A 19579-nucleotide genomic window follows, 5' to 3' on the forward strand; every position below is an offset into this window, starting at 1 on the left:
CAATTATTATTATTGGAACATAATCTAAACATATCAAATGTTCAACAAATTAACTATCATCACATACTGCCTAGCAATTCTGAAAAGGGCACTTAACGGTACAACCATAAAGAAAATACTCAACAGAAGTGCAATCATAATCAATGTAAATAAAAATGCATGCATGTTGGACTCTTCAAAGACACCTACTCGTCACAGTTGTCTTAGCGATGGTATGCATGAAGAGGACGGGGTCTGCATGTCCTACGTGGATGACACCGAGTATATTGGCTGCAGCCTCAGTGAAATCGTAGATGTCACAAATCTCCTTCCATTCGTTGACGATGAGGCATCCATCTTGTGATGACATTGAGTAGGTGCACGGTATGTGCATCTCATCATAGGCAGTGCGCCTTCATCTTCTTTTTTGGCTTAGTGTCTGCTCAACATGGATCATCGTTACTTATTTTTTTCAATCCTTCTAGGCAAAGCTTCGGCCTTCTTTACCGTTGGCTTGCAAATGCTCCCTAGGAGATTAGCGTTATCATTACTGATGATTGTAAAACTGTTATTGCTTGAGTAATGAAATGCTTTCTCCCCGCAAAAAAAAATATCGGCCTTCTTTGGCTTTGCTTTTTTTGCCGCTGTGTGTTGATGTTGGTTGTGTGCATCTTACTTATGACGAGGCCGGGTGTTTACGTATTGTATTTTGTATTTTCTTAATGCTTCACTTCGAGTTAGTAAACAGGCGCCCTTTATATCGGAAAAAAAGAACGCTTGTTCCAATTTCAGTGGAAATGGAACGTGGACGAAAGCCCTTCTGATCGCTTGTCTCGAAGCGCTAGCATGACCCACACTCTACTCAGCTCTTCCTGTATCTTCTGGATGGACTTTTTTTTCTTTATTTTAAAAGGCACGCACCAGTTGTCACGTCTCATCCCATCCCATCCATGAGTTAGGTCTGGCATTATTCAGGTTCTGGGAGGAGTATGTACGCAAGGCATGATATCATCCCTGATCCATTCGCTCGCATAGATAGGCATTGAAGTGATTGATGATCGTCCGTGGTCCGTCGATGGAGCAAGAGACGTGCACTTTACACGTTGTGACGGGCGGCCAGCGCATGCAGACAAGCTCCGATTTGTTGGTGGCGCTAGTGCTTGCCTTTTTTTCTGTTTTGCTAGTGTACATTGTACATGTCACACAATCAAGTGCGTGCAGAATGTGTCTATGTGCCCAACTCCTACTCGCTGGTAGTGAGTGAAGCAGTGAGCGCACGACCCGTCCATCAGCGAGCATAAAAGGTGTAGGTACCGAGTTGGTTCTCCAGAAGCAGCGCATGCAAACACAGCCAAGAAACACCTGAGGGACTGTTGAAGCTTTGCTACCAAGTGCGCGATGGCACCTCCTCCCCACGAGAACGAGATGACCAGGTCCGTCGCCATCAGTTCATCCGACATGAATCTGCTCCTTCCTCGGCACCATATACCGTGAATTAACGTGCTCGATCCTTCGATTTGGTTTGACTGGATTTGAAACTGCAGGTCGGAGTCGGCACCGGCCACGCCGGTGAAGACGGTGGACGTGCAGACGGCGGCGCCACCGGACGTGGGGGTGACGGCAGTGGACGTGCAGACGGCGGCGACACCGGCCGTGGGGGTGACGACGGTGGACGTGCAGACGGCGGTGACACCGGCCGTGGCGGTGACGACAGTCGACGTGCAGACGGCGGCGAGGGAGCTTCAGGAGCAGCAGGACGGCATGATGTACCTGGACGTGAGGACAGAGGAGGAGATGGGCAAGGGCCACATCCGCGGCTCCCTCAACGTCCCCTACTTCTTCGTCACACCACAAGGCATGCCATGCTCACCAATCTCCTCCCCTATTCATCCTTGACACTGACGCCATCATAGATTCGGCTCTATCCTATTCCTACGCATCAATTAACCTCCGTCTACATGCAAACAACGCATGTATGTGGACGTTTAGCCGTCCATGTGCAGCTTCTCGGTAGCCGCTGAAGATGAATGGGTTACTTTAATTATATGCAAAAAAGAATGGATTAGTTAATTAGGAGAACTGATTTGGTGGGTGGTTGTCTGTCAGCAGGGGTCCGGGAGAAGAACCCCCGGTTCGTGGAGCAGGTCGGCTCACTCTTCACCACAGACCAATACATACTTGTCGTACGTACTTCTACACACATACTGTATTTTGTCAAAATTTCCTTTAGTTGTACTGTACTAATTATCCATGGATGGATGGAGCAGGGGTGCCAGAGCGGCAAGAGGTCCGAGCTGGCCTGCGTCGATCTCCTAGCAGCAGTAAGTACAATACAAGTAAAATGAAATTCTTACCGACGATCAATTCATGCATCTTACCTACCAGTGTAAAAAAACACTAACTAATACTTCCTCCGTCTCGTATTAGTTGTCGCTCAAACGGATATAGCTAACAAAATAGTTCAGATACATCCATTTCAGCGTGCATATGATGAGTGATATATGCAGGGGTTCATGAATGTGAAGAACGTGGGAGGAGGCTACGCTGCGTGGCTGCACAACGGACTCCCGGTTACAGTGGAAGTCCCCACACCGCCACCGACACCTGAATCTGCTGCAGCAATCTGAATCAACTAGTAGTACGTACTACCTGTAGCATCTATCAATTCTCCACCCACCAGTTCTGTGTAGTGCTCTGCCTGTGTAAAGCATCTATGAACGCAAGTCCAGGTGGGTGGATGGATGGCTGTGATAATAAAACAGATCAGTATGCCTTCTATGAAGTGCATGATCTAGCCAATGCAACCAAAAGATCGATCCGATGGAAGAAACTAGGCAGCACATTATATGTCAACACCTTCCACAGTAAAAGCAACTCTAGCAGATCCCTTATACCGCGGATCCTTATACCGTGTTTACAGCCTGCACATATTCTCTTGTATAGTTCCGCTATGTGGGGTCTGTTCGGCCGCAGGCCGCGCTAGCCCACAAAACGCGTGTTTTTTTCTTCTGAATTTGACACATATGACATATTTACACATAATTACATAATATAAAATGTGAGTATTACGAATTCAAATTACAATACTTATTCAATACAAGTATTGTCCCGAATACAACAATGATGCCCATTACACGTGAATTAAATGAAATGAATGTAAAATTTGCCAATTGTGCTCAATGCCTTTGCCAATCGTGCTCTATGAGGTCCTCCTGCAGTTGATTGTGGGTGTTCGCGTCTTGAATCTATCGGTGCCTGAAGGAATGCTTGTATGCGGTCAGGGTCTCGAGCTGGCTTCACATGGCTACCGACATTGTTGTAGAAGAACTTCAAGCTCATGTCCCTCTCATCTTCGATGATCGTGTCGTGAAGAATCACACATCATGTCATGGTGTTGCTCTGTGTTTTCTTATCCCAAAAACGAGTAGGACCATGAACAATGGCAAATCTAGTTTGCAAAATCCCAAAGGCTCTTTCGATATCTTTTCGGACAGCCTCTTGTACCTTTGCAAATTTAATATGCTTCTTAGTTTTGGGCTTTTTGATGCTCTTGACAAATGTACACCAAGAAGGATAAATACCATCTACAAGATAGTACCCCTTTGTGTACTCATGCTCATTCGCCGTGAAGTTGCAAGCAGGAGCATCACCACTAACAAGTCTAGCAAATAAATGAGACTGTTGCAACACATTGATATCATTGAGAGTGCCCTGCAACCAAAAAACGATGGCAAATCCATAAATCCTCGGATGCTACGGCCTCTAGCATAATTGTTGCCTTGCGAGACTTGCCACAAAACTGCATGTGCCATGCCTTCGGCCAGTTTTTCGAAGTCCAACGCATGCAATCTATGCTCCCTAGCATGTCGGGGCAACGTCGCTTCTCATTTGTTGCCATCAACTTTTTACTCTCTTCCTCGTTGGGTGCATGAAGATAGACAGGACCAAAAACGTGGATGATCACCTTGGTGACCTACGTACCGACTCAAATGTAGTATCTTTGTCACTATGAAGATACCCGTCGGCATAGTCAGCCGGAATGCCATACGCAATCACCCGCATAGCTGCCGAGATTTTTTGATATGCGCTAAAACCCAACAAGCCTGCGGCGTTTCTCCTTTGAGTAAAAACCCGACAACTGGCCTCACAAGCTTGCACTATTTTTATGAAGAGGGATCAGCGTATTCGATACCTTCTCCGGAAGAGGTGCGGCTGATAGGTAGGATTGTCCGCGGGGTAGTCTTGCATCAACATCATGTTCCCGAGTTGGCGGTTGCGAGGGATGCAAAGATGGCCGACCGTTGATCCTCGCCTTCTCTTGCGGTTTTGATCCTCGACCTCCTTCATGGCTAGGACCGCCACCACCATCTGCTGCCGATGGCACTCGAACATCGACTCAACATCTGAGTCGTCGGACGAGGACGAATCCTCGAGCAAAAAATGCTCGCAAGGGCTCAAATACATCTACGAAAACCGCATCCGAGATAGCATCAACAAAATTTGAACGCCTGTGGTCGAGCTACAAGGGGCAGAAAAAGGGCTCACCGGCTGCGGTCGATTCGGGGCGGCAGCGACTCGTCAACGGTCGATCTGGGGCAGCAGGGACCTGGGGGCGGCTCGGCTCGGCGGATCCGGGGTGCCGGCCAGTGGACCCCGTGTTGTGTGGCACGGCGGCGCGATTCCACCGGCGGAAGGGGCCGGAAACGCAGGCGGCGGGGCGGGCGGCTGCAGGAGGGGATGTGGGGAAGGCGCGAGCTGAAATGTTCCTCCCGCCAATCGCTTTTGCGGGATACAGGGCCCCGACGAGGGGGAGAGAGGGGGGGGCTGGATTTTCGCAGGTCGGAGGGGGGAATTTACCACGCACCACAAAAAAATTTAAGGGTCGGACGCGTTTACGGTTTCTGTTCGGGATACTTTTTCCGCACAAAACCGTATAATGATGGTTATTTTGCAGGTCGGGGTGATATAAGAGGTCTGCTAGAGTGGCTCTGAGAGACTGATGGTACACAGCAAGTATGCATGGCTACTCGCCTACTCTAATATTGATGTTTCCATCCTTCAGTTTTCTAGACATGGTCCAATCTCACATGCATATATATCAGGCGGTTTCTCAAAAAAAAAAGTATGAAAACGCAGGTCATGTAGAAATAATAGCTTCAAACAATCCAGCGCGGCCTTCCATTGGGAAACGCATTTGATCTGATGCTGATATTAGGAGGGAACATGGCGCGGATCCGCTCGTGTACCACGTCGTTCACCGAAGAAGGGGAGTGCGACATGTTGATTTCCACACTTTTCAACTTTGGCATGCTCCATGTATTGGATATCAGCTGCTTTAGGAATTCCACCAATACATCTTCTGATCCTTTCATATAATCAATCTCTATCTCTTCAAGTGAATCAAGGATGGTGTTGTCCGACATGGAACGCATTGGCGATCCATCAATCTGGAGAATAAATAACAACTCTAGTATTAGAGAGGAGTATATATATTATTCATGGACAAAACTTAACAAGGTTAAGCATATATATTATCCCAACCTATATGGTGCGTATGAGTTTAATGTTTAAACCTGAACACCAGTATAGTTACAAGACAACCCTCAAGTCTCAAAAATTCAAAATCAGTCACCGGTACCTATTTTTGTGCGCACTGTCCGTGCGGGCAAAAGCAACAGCATCAGCGGTATCCAGATTTTGGAGGAAATTAGATCAAATCCAATAAATAAAAACACATAAACGAGGAACTATACAAATAAAAATGAAAAGGAATATGAAACATTTGGGAAAACAGGGGAATCCAGAAGAGCAAGGAAAATAAATCAGAAATAAGACAGTACAGAAATCGTTCCAAAAGTGGGAATTTCTAATAACAAACCTTTACTTGTATATATAATCCCAGTTTTTAGTAACTACTCTCAGTTCAATTTGAACTGCAAAAACATGTTATATTTTGATACAGAGCTAATAAAATACAATATACTTTGCGTACCGTACTATCCTTGAAATTGACACAGAAACGCCACTCGACCAATTCAGATATAGTAAGGGTGGTTAAACATGAACGTTTCAAGATTACTTTGATCAAGTTTATAGAAAAATATATCAACATTTAGAATACCAAATCAATAGCATTATATGATACTCTTTTGTGCAAGGCATGCCAAAGGTTCACGTTGAGCCGGACATGCAACCCCTCGTACAAGCTATAAAAGGCAATGAACATGACATGGCGTCAAATGGAGTATCTTCCGGAAGATCAAGGCCTTCATTCGCTTGAATATTCCTAGTTTTAGTATTTTTGACCTAGATCTTGTAACAAAGTTGTGTACGCTATTGCGATGCACATGCTGCGGAATTAGGTCACCAGCCATAGGGCCTGGTGCTGCTCTTGATTTTGTGTGGAATTATATTAGGTCACCAACCCCAATCCATAGGGTCATGTGGTGCTCCTGACTTTGGGCGGACCAGGCACCAGCCCCAGCTATTGCTGAGTGATCTTCGTTCTTCCCGTTGTCGCGGTATCACTGTTTCAGGAGCTCTTCACTCGTTGTGGAACACGGGTTGCAGTCGGACTACTATATCGCTAGTTTTCAAGTATTATTTGGGGTGTTGGATGCTTGCTCCTGATTTTGTACGAGGTTTGGTGACTAGCGATTCTTGTACACACTTGTTAATGGAACGGATATTTTCAGCGAAAAAAGCTTTCTTACGTGCAACTTAATCAATTTGCAGTAACAATTTCTCAGTTGCCACCTAAGAGATAGAGAACTTGAACAAATATAGGAGCGGTTAGGCGTCTATTGCCTGAATTTTTCCAGAGGGCCAATCAATTTCTTCCCCTCTATATCAACCCGTTATCTTCTTCATCTGACCGCCGACAATCCAGGCCAGGCCGATCGGCCAGCTCGTTCTTTGATGAGGACTTCCCTCCTTCCTTCCCAAAGAAATCGACTGATCCAAATTCAAAAATTGGATCTTCTTTTTGACCTGGTTTTCCTTATAACCTTGATCAAATTTCTTTTTGAAATTAGATCAAATTCAGGTCCCCCCCCCCCCCCCCCCCCCCCCCCCAAGTTTTTTTTAAAAAACAATCAAAAATCAAGCAACTTAGTTCCAGCTAAACTGAACAGGTAAATAAACTTAGAAATTTACCGTGGAGGGTATGTATGTGTATGTTATACACAGCTTCTTTATATCGTTCCCTCTCCTGAGGAGACGCAACACGATTGGTACAAAGCCATGGTTATTCCCGATTGAGGATACCCACAAGGTTTGGCACTTGGGAAGAGTATTGGTCGCGTCATCCAAGAATCTCTTCCATCCGTCTTCTGGTACCTACAAATGAACCAATAGCTCAACGAATTAATTGCTAGAAGGAATCGACGACCGGACGACATCAATGGAATGAGCAGCCGATAATAATCAATGCATGCATGCGACGCACAATGTAGCGCAGTCGCAGCTCGTCGACCGAGTCGAACCGCCGCACCAGCGGTGCCATCGCAGAGCACCGCATGACTTCTAGCCGCCGGAGATGTCGCCCGGAGTCGGCGAACACGAAGTGTGGGCACGTGCTCCAGACAACGACCTCCTCCAGGCTCGGCGCGGCGACGTAGACCTTAGCGACGTAAGACCTGACGTCCAGCACTTGGAGCACAGGGGCGGCGACGTGGAGCTGGATGGTATTCCGGACGTCCGTGACCTCGAGGTGCCGGAGCGAGCCGGAGCGTATGGAGATGTCGGACGCGGTGACCAGCCTGAGCAACGCCAGCCTGAGCTTCCGCAGGCACGGGCACTGCATGGACACGAGGGCTCCCAGGGCACTGCTTTCTATGGTGGCGCTGCTGATCTCCAGGTCCGTCAGCGCCGGGAACATGGTCCCGCCCGGCGGCGGCAGTTGTGGCCGGAGGAGGAGGTGCAGCACTCCGTGGAGGAGAAACTTTATGCTCGTCGCTCCCTCGCACGGTGGCAGCTCGAGAACCTCGATCTTGCGAGCACGCCATTGCTCCCACTGATAAGTTGAACGAGGTGCGCGCACGTGGAGGTAGAGCGCGCCCGCGAGGCGCCGCGAGGCGAAGCGCAGCCACGACGGGACACGGTGGGCGGGGGTGTCGTAGGGCACTGTGATCTTGAGGCCATGGACGTGGGCGGCGGAGTAGGCGGCAAGTGCGCCGTCTATCGCGTCGAGGGACAAGGAACCGTGATGGATCAGGTCGTCGCCGAGGACGAGCTCGGGGAGGTCCGCCCAGACGCGGCGCCAGCGGCGTGCGAGGACGCTGGTTCGCGCGGCGGCGGTGGTGGATAGGAGGCGGCCGAGGATTTCGCGGAGAAGGTCGTCGGGGAGTCCGCTTATGAGGTCCCTCCCGCCTGCAGCCCCCAACGTCGGCGGCGGTCCTGCCATTAGGGTTTGGAACTTTGGATGCGGAGTTATTAAGGCCCTGTTTGGTTCATGAGTCCTAGGACTTTTTTTAGTCCCAACTTATAAGTCTCAAGTCTCTAAAAAATTCCTATATGTTTGATTCTGGGACTTATAAGTCGTATAAGATTATATTACAACTATAAGTCCCTATAAATCCCTTCTTGAGAGTCTTATTTCATAAGTCTTAAATGTCCACTTTAAATCTCTATAAGTCCCTTCTGTTTGGTTTAGATGGAACTTATAGGGACTTTTTTTAAGTCCCTAAGCCAGTAAGTCCCTGGAAACAAACACCCTCTAAGTTGAAGCAGGTACATCGGCTCAATCACCTATGTATGTTCACGGATAGGTCTTAGTATATATAATTTTTTTCTCCTAAGTGATAAGTGCCACACGTCATGATTTTGACGTCACGGCTCCGTCGAATCTGAAGCACGCATCTTAGAGCATGCAGGCCAGTGACACGTTGTTCAGACTCGTTCGGTGTATAGCGAGACGCAACCAAATGATTTCTTCTTCTTTTTTCCTATTCTCTTTCACTGCCACTCTCTTTCTCATTCTCACCAGGCACCCCGCGTCTTATCCCCATTCCGCAGTGACCCCAATCCCGGTGACGAAACCCCAGCGGCCCCCGACATTGTCCATGGAGGGAGCTCACGACCCACGGATTCCCACGTTTTGGGACGATTTCCTAGGAAGGCGATGCGGTGGGAGGCGGGTTGGAGCTCTATGCGGTGGTGGTGGGTGGGGGTGATCCAGGGTGGATGGCAGCGACTGTCGACGATCGCGGCACCGCCATGCGACCAGTTGCCGGCACACTCCGTGATGCAGGTGCTCTTCTCGGAGAACAGCAAGCTCAACCGCCTCACCAACCTAGGCGCCTCCTTCAGCGGTGCCAGGATCCCCTTGAAGCCCGGCGATGCTAGACCTCCACTCCGGCAGCGGCCGCTGCCCAAGCATGAGGCCCTAGCGTCGGAGCAGCAGCCACACCAGGCCACTGCCCATCCCGCCTCGCCCATTCCGCCTCGCCCGCCGGACACGCAGCCACCAGATCGGCCAGCGCACCGGTCGTCCCACCTGCGCCGCCTAACGCACCACCACACCTGCGCCGCCACTTCCACCACACATGCGCTGCCGCGCCTTGGCCAGAGCCGGCCAGCACCCCGCCCCCCACACGGAGCAGCCGAGCTACCAGCCGCCACGCCACCACCTGAGCCTGGCCGTCGGCCACCCCCAAGGGCCCCCGCCGTCGCCGCCTCCCGAATCTGGGCAGAGGCACCCAGATCCGACGCCAGCAAGATCCCTGCACACCCACCCCGGATCCGCCATTAACCTGCAGTGGCTCCCCGAGTCGCTCCCGCGGGCGACTCCGGGAGCCGACCCTAGCGCCACCCCCTCCCCCCTCGCCACGGCTTCCCTCCCCCGCCGCCGCCGGTGGCGTCGCCGGCCAAAGGCCGCGCGGTGTAGGCGGCGGCGGGGCGCCTTCTTCCCGCGCCTGGAGTCTTGCGTCGTGTGGCGCGGTCCTCCTCAGCGGCGGCGGCGGTCGTCGGCTCTCCCTCGTGCTCGGCCCCTTCCCCTCGGCGTCTTGGTGTCCCCGCGGTGCCTCCCGCCCTCCCCCCATGGTGGATCTGGGGTGGGTGTGCGGGGATCTTGCTATGAAAATTCTTTTTACCTCCTTTTTTGCTATGAAAATGTTTACTTCTAGTTTTGCCATGTTGTTATAGAACTAACGTTCACGCAGAAATTGGATGGGCCCGCATGAATCGGTGCAGAAGCTAGCTGCCAATCCCGACAATGTCGCGTGATGCAATATCAGTCGTCCGATCCCGCATGAATCTTGATGCGTTTTTACATCCTACATATCCCTTCTTTTGTGTGGGTCCAGTTGGGAGAGTGGGACGAGCTCTGTCCTTTTCAGGCTAGTCATACTGGGAAGTAACTTAGTTACTACCTTCATAATGGATAGTAACATAACACATCCTAAGATAATTTTGTTTATGTGGCATGGAGTTAATGAAAAGAGAGATGCTTGTGGTAACATAATATGTTACCCCCCGTAACGCTCGTCAGCTGCTCACCGCCTTTGTTGCCCATCTCCATCGTGCATTTGTGCTCGTGCGACCCATCGTCGCCGCGCCTGCTCCTTCTCATTCTTCCGGCAGTCGTAAGGGCGATGACGTGCACATCCGTTAGGTCGGTTCAGTTTGATTTGCTAGCTCGAGGTCGGTTTTGCCAAATATACCTCATCCATTAGGTCGGTTCAGTTTGATTTTGCTAGCTCGAGGTCCGTTTTGCCAAATGTACCATGAGCGTCTCTCTTGGCTGCATCCTGTCCCTCCCTTTTCAATCCAATAGCTCCTAGGCCATCGGTGTACTGTGCACCAACTTGCATCCTGTCCCTCCCTTTTGAATCCAACGGCTCCTAGGCCATCGGTGCACTGTGCACCAACTTGCCCTCGGTGATCAGGTAATGTACTCCCTCCCTATCATAATATGTATCATAATATAAGATGTATAAATTATAAAAATGTTTTATATTTTGATACAGAGGTATTAGTCTATTACTCCCTCCGTAAAAAAATATAAGAGCACTTAGAGAGTGTGGCGTTTCGGTGCCCAGACTCATTTGCACCCATCTAGGAAAAAATCACAATAAAATCAAAATAAATTCAAAAAAATTCAATCTTTTATTGCATGGCAGAAAATTTATCACGTGAGGTCCGCTTCAAATTTGAGATCATTTGGACTTCTGAAAGGCTCTCAGCAAAAAAGACAAATTGGGTCAAAACAGGGTATGAACGGTAAACATTTTTGCAGACCCCGAATTTATCTTTTTTGCCGGGAGCTACTTAGATGTCTAAATGATTTGAAAATTAAGCGTACCTCACGCATCAAAATATCTAGGTGCAGTTGAGCCTGGGCTCAGAAATGAATTACCGGCATTTAGATCACAACTTTAATAATCTATAGAGGGAGTACTCCTATAGATGACCTTAGATGACCTCAGCATGCGTATTCTTTTTTCCAAAACTTAAATTTGTATGGTTCGTAGAGGGAAATAATCCGAGATGACCCGTATGGCTACTCTTTTTTTTAACATCAGTACAGATACAAGCATTCATATACACGCACATACACTCATCCCTATGAACGCACACACGTACACCCTACCTCTATGAGTACCTCCGAAAGACTGAGCCGGCATATCATCTTAAAATTTACGAAGTCACCTTAGACACCTCATCGTCGACAGGAACGGATTTGAACCCCTGATGAACTGGGATACCACAGTCCCTCTGACAATCCAGCCACTGGTTGGTTCGCCAGCCGTATGGCTACTCCTAAAACGATAAAAACGTGTTGTCCGAGACTACAAGCCAGAAACTCGTAACGACCACGACATAACAAACTTTGATCTCATATCATTACTGGAAACCAATGCGGTTGCATTGCGGACACTTTTCACAACATTATTATAAACAATTTGGCACTTGATCTTGCACAACGAAATCACAAGTCTGAGTTAAAAGAACCAAGGAACAATCTTCGACTACCCATCCGAATCATCACACAGCTGAAGAAGGAACCTAAATGGGTCACATTTACAGGGCGGGGAATCGGCTTGCTGAATCGGAACAAGCGAGGGGGGCTTACTTATTGCTCAGGTACAATTTTTACAGGGACTTGCTTCATCTGGGGTCCAGCTTCAGTTCTCGGAATCCTCTGGTATCTTGAACAGGAACTGCGGTATCGAGGCGATGCGGGGCAGGTTCATCAGCAGGTCTCCAAACGAGTCCTTTCGGGACATAGCTGGTGGCGGCTGGTTAGCATCTGCAGTTTTCCTCGTTGATGCTGAGCTGAATTCATCGTCTGATCCTTCGGAGTCCACCCCACCAATGCTGTCACTGTTGTTCGGCTCAGGCTTCGGCTGGGATGTCGGCGCTGTGTCTTTCTGAAGCAGGCAGCAAAGTGAGTCCACCCGTGCCATCAGTCGCTCATCGGAGGCCGGCGCCTGTGGGCCCTGTACATCACCAAGAAGGTACTGCGCAATCTCCTCTAGCGATTCTTTTGTAGGCACCTCATTGTTGGCCATCGAAGGATTGCCTGAGGTGATCTGCTCGCTGATGCAATTTCCTAGGTGGCTGACCAAATCATCCACTGACATTGATGGTCTAAGCCCGGGCACTTTCAGCTGACTCCACCAGTTCGGGATATTGAATTCTTGAGCTACACCATTTACGTTTCTGCTGACTGGTTGTGCATTTACAGCACTAGCCCCTGGCAAATTGAACACAAAAAGGATTAGAAAGATTCAGGTTGATGTTTCATGTGAAAGGCACTGTCAAGTGATCCAGTGAGCAACAACAGAAGTTGCAAACGTGTACAAGTTAGCATATCTCCCTTGTTATACTTCAACTAAATCGGGAAGAGGTTGAAATGCATTGATCAACAATAACTAAAGCACGTGCTAATCATGGAAATTTTAAGACTATGCACATGATTGCCCACATATATTTAAGTTATTGATGCTTCTTCTGCAAGAAGTACATCAATGTAACATTAGGCGGTGCAGGAGGGGCGTCATTAGCTTTCACGTACCTGGGTTCATTGGCTGAGCGACAAATTCTGGTTGCTTCCCAAAAAAATCGTTTGTGTCATTCTTAGTAGACATAGATGAACCAGCACATGGTGACACAGACCCTGAAAACCCAGGCAGATCTTCACGTTCATCTTTTAAATTAGCAAAGTCATGGCACTTCAGTTCCACCGGATCCTCAAATATAGAGCATCTGGGTTCAAAAACTGAAGAGTCCAAGATGACGTCTGTTTGTTGACTCAACTGATGTAGCCTCTGATCACACTGGACAAGCTTTTCAAAATTCTTGCCTAACGAGGTTGTAGGGCACTTCAAGAAATGATGCCTGAAATTTTTGGAAGAGTCACGGTATTAGATGAAGGCATCAAAAGACTAGGAGCTAAGAAAGTACATTAGTTATAATAGATAGTACTTTGGTTATCTTTATTTCTACAAAATAAGTTGGTGGCAGCAATCCATTCACCCCTCCCACCCCTGTTCCACATCGATGAATAAACTACTTTAATAAATACAGTAGGAAAAATACCTCCCAACAAACAAACAAATCAACTTAAACACAACTAATCTACTAACGAATAAACTTAACCAACTTCCTCACAAATCCTTCATGAATATAAACTACTTTAATAAACACAGTAGGAAAAAACACCTCCCAACAAACAAACAAATCAACTTAAACACAACTAATCTACTAACGAATTAACTTAGCCAACTTCCTCACAAATCTTTCATGACCCACGTCACAAGAAAAGCATGATCTACATAACGGCAGAGCACAGGGCATGGTGAAGCCTGAGCATGACAACAGAGGCATGACACCGACCGGTGCGCAGCTCAGCCCAGCACGACAGTGGAGACAAGGGCACAGAGCAGGCCAAGACCGATGACAACGGAGACAGGACAGCAACCAGTGCATCTCAGCCAAGCGTGACAGTCGAGCCAAGGGCATGAAGCAAGCCAAGCCCATGACAACAACTCGATGTGATGTGTCATGTGATTATCCGTACCAACGTATTGGCAATTTGCTCATAAACCCAAGTGCTGTGGTTATCTAGCTGGCTGATATTTAAAGAGCTATCATGACATCCGCGTTGGTTTTACAGCTATGTAGCTGCAGGCTATTAAACAGATTCTATCAACCTTTCAGAGATCTAAAAAGAAACTGAACAGTTCCTTCTGTTCCTCTAATGATAAATACGGAACTACAGAGGTGGCCTTGAATAAATATCAGGTCATCTGCTACAAAAGTCCAGTCCTGGTAAGCATAAAGCATGTCCTGCAGATGCAACAAGGCTTCCAAAAATGTGGATTGAAGTCAAGACTAATAAGTAATGATCACTACGATACTGTAACATGCAGATTTCATCCCCCGTCCCCCCCCCCCCCCCCCCCCCCCCCCAAAGAACACTTTGCATATGAGGCTTCACTCTCAGTATGTAGTGCAAACAGTGAATAATCATTTTACCTGTTTATACTTGCTTGGCCACAAGTGAAATCTGAAGTAGCCTGCCACAATGTATGCTTTCTTGGTTGAGGATCCGTCTCTTTGAAAAAGAGAGGTGGTCGGGCCAGCTGTATAAGCATAAAAAAATGGGAACTCCTCAGAAAACGAGGTACTAAAATAATAAGAGAACAATAAAAAAATAAGAATAATAAGCATATGCATCCTCTGGATAAACTTACCATCACATCCAAGGATCCATCTCCAATTTCAGGCAAAGTTACCTTCAAAGCAGTTATATCTGACCACTGAATTTCTATTTTACTCTTGAGACCACCTTCCAGAACTTCCCATACAAGTTTATGCTTCGCGAAGTAACATTTTGCCACCAAATCACCTTCATATTTGGATGTGTACTGCTCAGAGATAGAATCAAATTAAGACAGTTAAGGCCAAAGATTGTCCAGACAGGCTGTTATGTATGCAACTGAACACTAGTTAATATGTACTGCAGGAATCATCAACATACAGATACTGAATTTTGGGCAACTGACTGCCTGCTCGAGCAAAAATACTAGCAAATTGGACAGGAATACATCGACGCTCCACTAAGACTCGACACTACAAACAAGAACCAACATTTCAATTCTACGTGTATTAGCTTAAAGTTTTATAGATAAGTAGAATCGTCACTGCAACAATTTTGTGGTTGGAGGCTGGCAGGCTGTGGCAGGTGCTTCCAGTTCTGTATTCTTTTGCTACAAACCCCCATTGTTCTGTTCAATCTCGGTTCTCCCAGGGGGCTTGGGAGGTAACCTATCTCAAGCTGCTACACAGGAACTGATGGCCCTGAATCAGCTCCCTGCAGCAGTGGTTCCCAGCAGCTCGCAGAAGGATGCCCGCACACCTTCTGTGGCTTGTAATCAGCTAAGCACCAGCTACTTCTACCGGCTGCTCACCTTCTGTGGGATTAGGTGCAGTTTTGAAAGTTGGACCTGGGATTCTTTGATCCCCCTCAAGCACAAGGCCTTCCTTTGGCTGGCTTTCAGGGGGCGTCTCAACACTAAGGACAACATGGTTAAGAAATGTTGGTCTGCGGTCGCTCCTTTTGCCCATTGTGATGCTTGCCCTGCTGTCAAATCCATCGATCACCTGGTGCTACGCTGTCATGCAGCTTCTGCCTTATGGAACAAGCTGATGCTGGACCCTTTGGCACGCCTATCCCCTGACATCTTAGCCTTTGTTGAGCAAGCTGTTCATCAACTCGCTTTCAAGCGCAAACGGAATGTTGCTTTTGCTGCCTGCGCCATCACACTCTGGCATGCGAGGAATGACAGAGTTTTCAATTCCAAGATTTGGACGGAGTCATACACTAGACACTATGTGGCTGACATGATTAGTCTTTGGAGTTACAGAGCTACAAAGCAACAGGATAGGAGTGATCTACAGGTCTGGAGCCAAAAATTTGATAGCTAATCTTTGTCTAAGCCAGATGTAACATCCTCCTCTTCTCCTCGCTCTTTTCTTCTTCCTAAAGGCCGCTTGTGATCTTGCACCTGGGTGCACTTTGCAAGCTACGTGTAACTGACTTCCTCTCATCAGGCTTTAGCCTGTTTTGAAATATAAGGTTGGCACTGAGCCACCTTCTTATTTTCAAGCAACAATTTACAAGACCATAAGTGTTTCACATACCAACTGTACCTCAATAAAGCATCGCCAGCATCAAGCCTAAAGAAGGCCAAACAAAAGACACCAAAGTACTAAAACACAGAATCTGGCAGAATTGTCATAAATAGTATATTTCAGCTAACATAGATTTCCTTACCTCCCATTTGCCTATTTTCAATACACTTGCAGGAAAGTTTGATGCTTTCAACCGTTCACCAGCTGATGATGTACCAGATTTAAGGTCTTTCTTCTTGGAAGGCTCAGCATTGTCCGTAGATGACTGCCCTGCATCGGAATTTGCTTGAGAAAGCCTCATCTGAATGAGATCCAACAGAGATGGACTTTTTTTCAGCCGAAGACCCAATGGGCTAGGTTCATCAAGTACATTGTGATACATGTCCTGCAATTCATGTATGCATACAAAATATGAATCCCAAATCTGTCGATCATAAGAAATACTACTAACTAATCATACTTTATTGACAAACTTTAAACAGTAAATTACGGAGACTAGATATCACAAACACCTCAAAAGAGCTATAGTAATAACAAACAAGAATGCACCCCGGTAAATTTTGAGAGAACAAATATTGATCCATTTATTTTGGCTCATATCAATACACATTTTTTTTCTCTACTTACACACTGACATCATCTACCATGAACAGTAGCAACTCCTATTGTATCCCCATGAAACTCTATGAAGGATTTCGCTTAGCACCTTGCATGTTAACCAGATAATTGACCAGCAACTGCATCATCCACTTCCAAAGTTCCAATGGGGCGACAGGTATCACCTCTTTCCCTAATTACATTTGTAATTGTCTCTGAAACATTTCCCCAATCTCCTAAGGAACCAAGCAGTTTCCCCACCCTTGGAACATCCAAAAAAGCAAAGCAAATAAACTAACCACACGAGGTTGACTCAAGACGTCAGCCATCCACAGCAAACGGCAAACGTATGAAATGTAAACCTTGAGCATTTCCCAGTCACACAGTAATACCAGCCTCTACATAGCATCCCATGGAGGTACACGTCCAGCCCTTCAATCAGCGCCAACCACACAAGCAGACTGTGACTCCATCAAACCAGAGGGTCATCAACAGGATCTAACTTAAATCCCTCAATCCCAATGGTTTGAGAGTGAATGCTAACGTGAAAATGCCCATTGCTCTCACGAAAAGGGAACTATGTATCTAATAACAGCAGCTCAGCCACTGCAATCCGCACCACTCAATCAGTCCACGCAGACCAATCCCCACTGGAGCCACCTCAATTGCTGAATCAACAGCCACGGTCAAAATCAAACGCGTAACGCCACGCGAAAGGACCCGCCCAGCTCCCAACGGAAACTGAAAAACGGCAGGAGCTCGCATGAAAGCCCTCCGGCTCGACGCCGAACACGAGCTACCCCAGCGCCGAATCCAGCACGGCCGCGAACGGAAGCACGAAACGGAAGGCCATGAACACGGCGAGCGCGGATCTACCTGGTGCGGGGGCGGGGGCGGCGAGGGCTGGGCCGGCCGGGCGCGCTTGCCGAGCGGGCCGTGCTCATAGTCCCGGAGCTCGTCCGCTTCCATCTTCACGGCGGCGGCCGGCGCCATGGGCGGCTCGGCCGCCTCCGGGTGCTGGCGCTTCCCCATGGCCGGGAGCTGCACCATGGGGGTCGATCGGCGGAACCCCGGCCCTGCCACGGCGGCGCGCGGGGCGGGTCGGCTCGGATCGGATCGGCGGCCGGCGGCGCGGCGAATGATTCGAGAGAGGGGCGGCGCGAATGAGGAAGACGGGGAGAGAGAGGGAGGGGGGGAGCTTCGGCTGGCCTTTGGGGGAGAGAAGGGTCCAGAAATAGTCGCCGGGCTCGCGAGCGGGAGCGTGACGATGACGGGTGGGGGCGGGGGACGGGCCCCGCGTGTCGGCGGGGGCGGTGGGGGCCTGGGCTGTGGATAAAGTGGCGGGGCCGCTGGAGCACGGCTGTCAGCCGCGTAGGGTCGCGTGACAGGTGGAGGAGCCATGCGGGATGGTCTGGTCTGGCCGCATTCGGGCGCACGGTTACGGGCGGCGGGGCCGATGGCGTGTGTGTGGTCGCGTTTGCACTTTGCTCGCTGGCTTCATCACGTGGAAAACGTTTCCCCCGCAGGCGGGGACAGTGCTACCGCAAACGCGCACGGGCTGTAAGGTCAACTCCACCGCGTGATCCCGTCCTGTCCGTACGCGTCTATTTGGAGTAAAACGGACGAATCAGACGGTCCAGCGCGTGGGAGCAAACGTACCATCCCGGCCCAAGTTTACGCCGACTTTAGGGTGAAACAAACAGCGTGCGGACGGGCGGGGCGCGCGCGCTTGTCTGTCCCTGGCCCGCCTGTCGGTGGCACAAAGCAAAAAAAAACTGCGCCCCATTTGGCGTCATTTCCTCCCAAACCCTCCCACGTCCCGCCGCCCCCTCCCTCCCCCGTCCATGGCCGACGCCCAACCGAATTCCGGCGGCCTGGCCGTCAACCCGCACGGAATGGTCAAGAAGAAGAAGGCCAAGGCGCCAAGGAAGCCGCGGTCAGAATGCACGCCGGAGGAGATCGCCAAGTTGGACGCGGAATCGGCGAAGAGGAGGAACCGGAGGGCGGTCGTCAAGGACAATGCCGCCGCGGCAAGTTCGCCGCCGAGCGCGATGCGATGGAGGCCGCGCGGCGCAAGACCGAAGTTGAGGAGAAGGAGGCCATCGTCAACAAAGTGCACGCCCTCATGCTTGGCATTTGTCGTCCGGCGGGTTTCTCTGCAGCGGCCGTCAGCCCGGCGAGCATAGGCTCGTCGGTCGCCCGGCCTCCGCACTGCCAGTCGCCGACGTCGTAGACCACGCCTATGTCGTCCGGCTTTCCCCTGCCAAGGCACGACGGCCAGACCCATTTCTCAGGGTCGCCGAACGTTGGCATGATCGCGTCGTCCACCCCGCGCCCTTCGGCCGTCATCGACCTCAACGTCACATCTGGGTCCAGCAGCGGCGGCCGGCGTCCGTCGAGATGTAAAGAAAGCAAGCACGGCCGCCGTTTACGGGCACCATGTAGTCCCCCCGCGTCTTGTTCAACGGAATGCCAACACCAACGCCACCGGTCGACGACCCCTTCTACAACCAGTTCATGGAGGATGTGATCTACGACAGTGGGCATGGACCTGCCTACGATCCCGAGGAGACCCAAAGTCAGGATGGCCGCGCCCAGTTCGTTGCCGATGAAGAGGCTGACAACCGTGCTGACTACAACCATGGTGACTCATGGCATGAAGACGATGACATCTATTTGTGAAGGTGATGGTGATGAAGAAGAAGGCAATGGCATTGATATTAGTGGCGAGCCATTGTTCATCGACGAGCTCACCCAAAGAGCGGAAGCACAAAAGAGGAGGAAGAGCATTCACACGGGTTCATATACACAAGAGGAGGACAAGTTGATTTGCTAATGTTGGATGGAGATTAGCCAAGATCCG

The 19579-nt window shown here is 49.3% G+C and overlaps 3 protein-coding genes across 3 annotated transcripts; 1 reads left to right on the forward strand and 2 right to left on the reverse strand.

Moving 5' to 3' along the window:
* The first annotated feature begins 1180 nt into the window (after positions 1 to 1180).
* On the forward strand, positions 1181 to 3076 carry LOC123162525 (thiosulfate sulfurtransferase 18). Its single transcript, XM_044580304.1, has 5 exons — positions 1181 to 1412; positions 1524 to 1834; positions 2089 to 2162; positions 2247 to 2300; positions 2487 to 3076. Exons 1-5 carry the CDS (start codon positions 1378 to 1380, stop codon positions 2604 to 2606), a joined length of 594 nt encoding a protein of 197 aa, XP_044436239.1. The 5' UTR covers positions 1181 to 1377; the 3' UTR covers positions 2607 to 3076.
* Positions 3077 to 4939: 1863 nt separating this feature from the next.
* LOC123162035 (F-box/LRR-repeat protein At2g29930-like) lies at positions 4940 to 8462 on the reverse strand. Its single transcript, XM_044579845.1, has 3 exons — positions 7427 to 8462; positions 7135 to 7317; positions 4940 to 5426 (listed from the first exon to the last, which is right to left on the reverse strand). Exons 1-3 carry the CDS (start codon positions 8381 to 8383, stop codon positions 5136 to 5138), a joined length of 1431 nt encoding a protein of 476 aa, XP_044435780.1. The 5' UTR covers positions 8384 to 8462; the 3' UTR covers positions 4940 to 5135.
* Positions 8463 to 11857: 3395 nt separating this feature from the next.
* On the reverse strand, positions 11858 to 17919 carry LOC100873140 (uncharacterized). Its single transcript, XM_044574644.1, has 6 exons — positions 17593 to 17919; positions 16262 to 16504; positions 14679 to 14852; positions 14461 to 14567; positions 12998 to 13320; positions 11858 to 12676 (listed from the first exon to the last, which is right to left on the reverse strand). Exons 1-6 carry the CDS (start codon positions 17764 to 17766, stop codon positions 12105 to 12107), a joined length of 1593 nt encoding a protein of 530 aa, XP_044430579.1. The 5' UTR covers positions 17767 to 17919; the 3' UTR covers positions 11858 to 12104.
* Between the last annotated feature and the right edge of the window lie 1660 nt (positions 17920 to 19579).

The sequence above is a fragment of the Triticum aestivum genome, chromosome 7B (assembly GCF_018294505.1).
Source record: "Triticum aestivum cultivar Chinese Spring chromosome 7B, IWGSC CS RefSeq v2.1, whole genome shotgun sequence".
NCBI classification, from domain to species: domain Eukaryota; kingdom Viridiplantae; phylum Streptophyta; class Magnoliopsida; order Poales; family Poaceae; genus Triticum; species Triticum aestivum.

Excerpts from the sequence above, each read along its gene's own strand:
- LOC123162525 (XM_044580304.1), top strand. The coding sequence starts at position 1,378 with ATGGCACCTCCTCCCCACGAGAACGAGATGACCAG. Across the intron at positions 1,835-2,088 it reads CTTCTTCGTCACACCACAAG|GGGTCCGGGAGAAGAACCCC; the intron begins GCATGCCATGCT and ends GTCTGTCAGCAG. Across the intron at positions 2,163-2,246 it reads CAGACCAATACATACTTGTC|GGGTGCCAGAGCGGCAAGAG; the intron begins GTACGTACTTCT and ends TGGATGGAGCAG.
- LOC123162035 (XM_044579845.1), bottom strand. The coding sequence starts at position 8,383 with ATGGCAGGACCGCCGCCGACGTTGGGGGCTGCAGGCGGGAGGGACCTC. Across the intron at positions 7,318-7,426 it reads AGCTGCGACTGCGCTACATT|GTACCAGAAGACGGATGGAA; the intron begins GTGCGTCGCATG and ends GTTCATTTGTAG. Across the intron at positions 5,427-7,134 it reads ACACATACATACCCTCCACG|ATTGATGGATCGCCAATGCG; the intron begins GTAAATTTCTAA and ends TTTATTCTCCAG.
- LOC100873140 (XM_044574644.1), bottom strand. The coding sequence starts at position 17,766 with ATGGTGCAGCTCCCGGCCATGGGGAAGCGCCAGCACCCGGAGGCGGCC. Across the intron at positions 16,505-17,592 it reads CGCCCCCGCCCCCGCACCAG|GACATGTATCACAATGTACT; the intron begins GTAGATCCGCGC and ends CATGAATTGCAG. Across the intron at positions 12,677-12,997 it reads CGCTCAGCCAATGAACCCAG|GGGCTAGTGCTGTAAATGCA; the intron begins GTACGTGAAAGC and ends TCAATTTGCCAG.